This window comes from Berghia stephanieae, chromosome 4 (assembly GCF_034508935.2).
Source record: "Berghia stephanieae isolate SIO BIC M18660-M18661 chromosome 4, UCSD_Bste_1.3, whole genome shotgun sequence".
NCBI lineage: Eukaryota > Metazoa > Mollusca > Gastropoda > Nudibranchia > Aeolidiidae > Berghia > Berghia stephanieae.
In genome coordinates this window covers 30,617,264-30,624,763 of record NC_088363.1, presented here as the reverse complement: position 1 = coordinate 30,624,763, position 7,500 = coordinate 30,617,264, and the positions used below count along the sequence as shown (strand labels likewise).

Sequence of the window (7,500 nt, the reverse complement as noted above, 5' to 3'; positions counted from 1 at the left end):
TGACCGGTGACACCAAAATGAGACAAAAAACTCTATAACCAAATGATTTTTGTTGAGTATCAAACTTTATTTAGTAAGTTATGGACAAAAAGACACAATCAACAACAATCATAGTACAATAATATTACCAACTATTGGAGAAAATGTTGCTTTTTGGTGTCATCGGTCACAAGCAACATAGAATGCAAATATATTATTCCATAAAAATGTTTGTACATTAACAAAAACAACAATATTGCATATGTTTATGACCAGCAATGTTCAGAAACTTTTGGAATAAAATGTTGGGAAATAATGTGACCAAAGCATATCTTATTTAGCGGCATTGTGTCACTTGTGACATTAGACCGATGACACCATTACTTATGTCACAAGCAATACCAAATTGCAATTTCGACAATATATCATTAATTTCAGTCAAACCAGTGTAATAACGTCAGTTAAATATGGAATTTAATAATATTTCAGAAACCAAAGACTTCAAAAATAGAAATATACATGGAAATTAGAGCATCTGAATGTGACTTGTGACATAAGACCGGTGACACCATTACTTATGTCACAAGCAACACCAAATCACACTTTCGTCCATAATATATCATTATTTTCAGTCAAAAAACCACAATAACCTACTCTAAAATGAAATTCAATAATATTTTAAGAAACTAAATACTTTCAAATTGGAAATATACTTAGAAATTAGTAATACCATTGTTGCTATTACTTTGGTCAAAATCGGCACTTGAACGCAATTTTGCCTCAATAAATCAAAAATGGCAACTGAACACATGTAATATAGCCTGTTAAAATGTAATTCAATGACATTTCAAGCTTTGAAGAACATGAAAACAGAAATACATTAGAAACTTCAAATGTAAGTGTCACCTGTGACATTTTAACCAATGACACCAATGGTCACAAAAAGTACCAGAAGTCACACAAACACTAGATAAATATCAGCTATGGTAATGAATTAATGTAACCATACGGTACCCATCACCATACTGCTCAAATCTGGTAGTTTGTAGTAATTTAGTGTGTTAATAGTAAATCAAATCAAATTTCTTGACAACCCTTCTTTTATCTGGATTCGTCAAAAGCTTGAGTTTTGTCTTTTTCTTGATTGATACAACCCTGAAACATAAAAAATTAGAATTACAAGGAAATAATTAATTGTGTCAAAATCACAGACTTATGTGAGATGTCATAATATCATATTTGTAAATAGAATAACAGCTGAAAACATAATTTTTTGGTGGCACTTTGTAATATCCAATATCAAGTGTTGCTTGTGACAATGTAAAATAGCGATGACACCAAAGTTCAACTTACCTTTTCTGCCTGGAGCCACGCTGGAAAGGCAAATGAACGTGCTGCACTTCAAAGACTGGGAAGAAGGGTAGATCCAAATTGCGAATCGCCATTTAACGAAACAAACTTCCACGTGTTCACGCATGCCGTGTTGCTTGTGACAAATGACACCAAAACCAATAAACCTCAATATCGGCAAAACGGTATACATTTACTCCAAGATTTGAGTTAAGATAGTAAATCTATGCTTTTTTCTCATAATAAAACATTATATAACATTAATCATGAGCTTTAAAGTTTCGTGTCGAGTCTTAGTATTGTGCTGTGTTTGATGACACCAAAGGTCACAAGCAACACCAACTTTTTAAGAACTCTATATGAAACTTAATCAGATATGTAATATACTGCAGTTGCGTTTTAAAGTAAATTTAGACTTTATACAATTAGTCAAATTTCAATCATGTGAGCTAAAACATCACATTTAATTTCTACATGATTTCTAAATAGGTGATGCGTTGACCTCGTTTTAAGCACATGCCAAACAGCATTCAAAATTCACTTTCAAGTTGTTTATTTCATATTCTGTTGTACAGAGTATGTTGAGCTATCTCATTTTATCTCTTCTTCATATTATCAATTGATTACAAGCATTAACCCAATGAAAACAGCCCATAATTAAGTAAAAATCAAATTTTCTTAACACTGGTATCAGGCGGGCACCTTTTGACCTTGGCTCATATATATATATACTTGACTCATAATGTTGAGTCGATCGACTTATCATCTCGTTCATTGAACTGAAATCTATAATAAGTTATTTGTTCTCACGTCGTCTTTTTTTTTACATATTCTCCAACAACGTTGTTTCGTCCTGAATTCCTGGAGTCATCAGATAGGTCGTTTAAATGTGTCTGAGGAGATTGTTGTTGGCTAACTCCTCTCAATCATATACATATATATATATTCCCACCTATAAAAAAAAGAATATCGCCAATAGATCTTTTCACCCGGCGCAATGGCTGAAACAGATTTGTTGACGATAATTCCTTTTTTTAAGGTAAGAAAATAAATAATATAATTCGCGCTCCTTAATTGTCGAGAGTACTCTATTTAATCAATATCTCACGAATATATATATATATATATATATATATATATATATATATATATATATATATATATATATATATAATTCCCCCACTTCTATGATATTTATTTCAAATTTAACAGAATATCCCGAGATATTGAAATGATTTTCGTCTTTGAATTTTTTTTATTTTCAGAGAGACACAGCTTGGTACAAGAACTGAGAATGGGTCCACAGGGTCATATTCCCCTATCTTCATTGATCGTTTGCTTTGTTCTCGCTTGTGTTGTAACAGAAGAAATTTCAAATCCATATTGTCCCGAAAAGCCAAAAGATGGGCAAAAGGCAAAACCAGCAATGAACTATTCTTACACAGCGCAAATTGTGGGTAAAGTGTATTCGGAAAAAAGGGTGGAATATCTATATGAATATTACGATAACGATGCGAGCAAAATGACACATACCTGGTATTCAACAGGAATTAAACGAACCGTAATATTAGACTTAGAAACAGAAGATATGATCGAAATGAATGGCAATTCATTATGTCAAATTTCAAAATTTTTCAACGTGTCTAATAAGCATGGAGATAAAACACTAAGAGGTGCTGAAGTAATTTTGTGGGCAGGAACCGTGTGGACATATATTGGAGAGACATCAATCAGGGGAGTCAAAGTTGAACAATGGAGTTCTTGCGGGGATTGGGGCTATTGGACCGTCTTCAAATCTGATTATTACTTTACTAAAGATGATCATATTCCTTTTAGACTCAAACTCAAAGGAGATACTACATGGAATAATAAAACAAAAGATTTCTTAGCGGTGTATGACTATTTCTTGTTTGACAAGAAAACACCTTCGCCTGAGTTGTTTAAAATACCACCAGGCTATATTTGTGCTAATGAAACTTCAAAAGCAACTCTTCCGATGATTTCGTCTGCTACATTCATAATGGAAATAGTAGATCCTGTGTTGAAAAGAGTAATCAATAAGAAGGTTCATGTCGATAAGACAAGGGAATTGTCAAAAGAAGAAGATGAACACACTCTACGAATACATGATTACAAACGTGGTATCCAGTTTGAAATCAACAAGAAGATGAAAGAATGTACAAGAAAGCCCTTATATAGGTTTAATGACAACAGTCAGACTGTTGATAACAAGGGAATCATTCACATGGCTACCCTGAAACATTTCTTTTATGACACGGGAAATTTTACGTACAATGGGATTTACAAAGCTCGGGGCATTTCCTGTGATGTATACACAAAAAGATCCCAAGCAGCGGAAGAGACAGGGGTGTCCATTGTCGAATTATATATTGCCAGACCTGGTGTAAAAATAAAAAACGATGAAGGTTATGTGATTGGATCAGTTCAACAGCCCATTCAAATTATTCTGATAGGAGGCAAAAATGATCACGAGCTAATGGTTAAAAAACAACTTGACATCTACAATTTTGATCCTCAAGAGTCTCCATATTCCGTCGCATATGATTTGGATTCATGCTTTCAAGAAAAGGAAACCATCAGGTTTGATATGATTTTGGAAGGCAACATTTACCACTCGGATGATTGGAGGAACAGAATGATGAAAAATATTATGGAAACAATAAGTAAAACTCTGGGCATCAGTTTACTAAGAATTCAGATTGACGGCTTTTTCCGCGGAAACGGACAATTTCAGCTGGAGGGCACGCTTTATGATTCAGAGGCCGTGTTTGATATGTTTCAAATTGTTTCCAACATGGCAGTGATAACATCTATTGAACATTTGACGTATCAAAACCAAAGCAACACCCCCACTCTTTGTGCAGATTACTGTGCCGATATAGATAAAAGACCGTTCGACTCTAGGTATCATTGCCACGGATTTAATTTTAATAGAAAGACAAAAGACTGTACCTTCTTTTTTGGTTGGTTGTACTCTGAAGCTACACATGACGAGCCTTTAAAATCTAATCAAAATATCGATTTTTACAGACGGACTTCTCCTAGATATCATTATGAAGATTCTGTATATGACAGTTGGGGAAAATTGCAAACTAAAGTGGATGAAGGTTTAACTTTCAATGACAGCAATGGCAACGTATTAAAAATCATTTCTGTAACAAGAGTGTCTAAAAACGAGAAAAATTTTATGGATGAAAATCAATTTGAAATAATTGATGGAAAGATGATAGCAGCGCCTGTTGAAGTTTTAAAAAATATCCATAAGACTGGATGCAATCGACACTGTCTTGACACTTTATTGTACAACTGTGAAGCTTTTACATACAACTTCAAGTCGATGACCTGTTACTTATATGATTCTAATTCTTATTATCCATCAAAAGAATCAATTATATTTGTGCGCAGATATACGAGTAATTTTGAAAAGTTTAATTTTCGTTCAGTTCTTCCAAAGAATTCTGACTCAGTCTACACCGATCTCAACGATCCTGAAGCATGTGCTGAAATCTGCATGAAGGAAAAGGATTTCTATTGCCAGTCATTTGAAATGTGCGGGACTACGTGTGTACTTGGACACAAGCATATTTACAGTGCCTCAACTGCAGGCGTCAATGAAGACTACACATGTGTGCATTATTCTAGAAATTACATACAAGACTATGCTAAGATAAAAAACAAGAAAGCTTCAGGAGGATCTAGTGTGGTGGAAATCGGTCAAATTGGCGTAAAGAAATGTGCTTCTCTTTGCAGCACATCATCCAGTTACGATTGTAACGTATTTGAATTCTGTGCTAGCGATTCTCTTTGTAGGTTGATAACAAAATCTGTGCTAAATTTTAACGATCATAATTATCAAAATACTGGAAACTGTGATCTTTACACAAGAAGACGAGACCGTTATCGCGTCACGGATTCTAGTTCCAAGTTAACGAGTAGTCTATCTGGAGGTCACTCACCTGCAGCTATGGGCGGAATTGCTGTAGGAATGATTTTCCTTGGCATGCTTCTGTTGGTTGTAGGCGTTGTCCTCTTCTTCAAAATGAGATCTCCTACCCATGACTCTGACATGTCGGTAGGATTTTCTAAAAAGAGGCTGGACAGCGACTAGTCCCATAAAAGACGAACAAGTTATTCATTATTTGTCAGATTCTTTTGACACTTAAACGTTCAAAGCAAGGAGATGATAGTTTTAACCTTTAAAATTTCCTCACAGAAAATAATGATTAAAAACTTATAGTGTTGAAGCGACTTCAACTATATTTTCTAAATACGTGCAATCGATATTGTCAGTAACCTATTTAAATCTGAAAAAAATCATTCAAGCAAAGATATTTAATTTCGGCTTGACCGTATCAAATTGATTTTAATAGTTTCAAAAAATGGACAAAATACGCAATTTGTAACAACACTTTTGTTTAACATATTCAGGTCCTTTTCTTCAAACAGCTTATCTTCAAAATAAAAAGTATCCTGTATATGCATGTTTGGTATCCAAATACAAATTATGGCTTGCTTTTACATTGTTCTGTGTGGAAAGTGCGTTGAATTGTAAGTCCATTCCAACAGAAATACCCTAACAATATTTGTTTTTATTGTGTAAATAAGTACATGTCCCTGTAGACCATACCAGATGTTTGTTCCGCTTTTTTCTTTTGTTTTGTTTTGTATTATCCAAAAGAGTGATCAGGTTGTTTTTTTTAAACCCTTCGTATTTTTTGTTCCAAAAACATCACCATTAGTTTGTGAAATCAATATTATCAGAATTTAAGCATGGTGTTATTATTATCAATCCTAGTTTCAGGATTGTCTTATTGTTCTGAGAATTGGAAGTCTGAATGCAGGTGACATCACACATGGCCCCCTTTTAATTGTGCCCACGGCTATAACGATTAGCACTTTGCAACGCTGCGATAGTTTGTATTGAAATTATGTGTACCGATGTTTTTACAATCCTGGGAAAGTTGAGGCGATTGAAATATATATATATATATTTATGACCGAATCATCTTTGCCCCACCACTGTAAATAGGCTAGAACCGCCACTGGGAATAGTAGTAGTAATAGTAGTGGAAGTAGTAATAGTAGTGGTAGTAGTAATAGTAGTGGTAGTAGTGGTAGTAGTAATAGTAGTAGTAGTAGTGGTAATAGTAGTAGTAGTAGTTATAATAGTGGTAGTAGGAGAGTCCCATTGATGATTCAACCAGCGTTGATGTGAGATACACCAGTCCAGACGGACTTGCCTTTGAAGATGCGTGAGATGAAGTCAAGCTATTTGAGTCTGTCAGTTTTGAATGTTGTCCAATGATGTTCGATGAAACATTGAAGTAGGCTGGGAAACCATTCAGGTGACCTGGTTAAAAAATGAGTATGTGAAGAGTGCATAGTTGATTTAATTTCCTCTTGGGAATTCTCCAAAAGTATTAAAAATTCTGGATTTTTGACAATATAGTATTTATTGCCGTTCTCGGTAGTAACTATGCTTTTATTTGACACCAGCTAACCTTAGGTGCCTTGGATATTCTAGGACTTACATTCCGTTGAAGTTTGGCCAGAAATTAATGGCATTCAATATAGTTGGTTGGCGACAGAGCACGGTGGGGGAAACAAAGAGTTGCGGATACACATGGAAGCTGGTGTAGAAGACAACTGAAATGGCGAAGCATCATTGATGGCCTATGCTCCGACTGGGGCCAAATCGAGACTCCATGTCGGGGAGAGTTGGGGGTTTGTAAGTTACCCGTATATCAATTTATGAATATACGATTCTTTCATCCCTTTATATCTATTAAACGAGTTATTTTTATCGTGCCCAATAACACAACGAGCTTGCGAGTATGTGTTATTTCACGATAAAAATATAACGAGATAGATAGATATAGATAGTATAATCAAACACCATCATGAAGCCACACTCAACACGAAAATTGAGATTTACAATAGCTGTCCACATCGACGGAAACACTTACTAATCAACTACAAACCTACGGAACCACTTCAACAAGCAACAACACACAACAAACCAAACTCATGTAACACACAGTCCTGACGATGGCTGAAAAGGCCCGAAACATCGATGTAGACTGACTCCAACATCGTGGTAAATATTAAAATAATAATTCGCTCCATTGCAACATGTCGAGCACTATTCGT

General features: G+C 34.8%; 1 protein-coding gene across 3 annotated transcripts in view; it reads left to right on the top strand.

The window, feature by feature from the left end:
* LOC144970404 (uncharacterized) overlaps window positions 1-5,976 on the top strand; it is a 20,398-nt gene extending 14,422 nt beyond the window's left edge. For all 3 annotated transcript variants that reach the window (XM_078909999.1, XM_078909996.1, XM_078909998.1), the window contains one exon: window positions 2,595-5,976. In XM_078909999.1, coding sequence (XP_078766125.1) covers window positions 2,624-5,458 — 2,835 coding nt within the window. In that variant the 5' untranslated portion in view covers window positions 2,595-2,623 and the 3' untranslated portion in view covers window positions 5,459-5,976. The remainder of the gene's footprint in view (window positions 1-2,594) is intronic.
* Window positions 5,977-7,500: the final 1,524 nt, after the last annotated feature.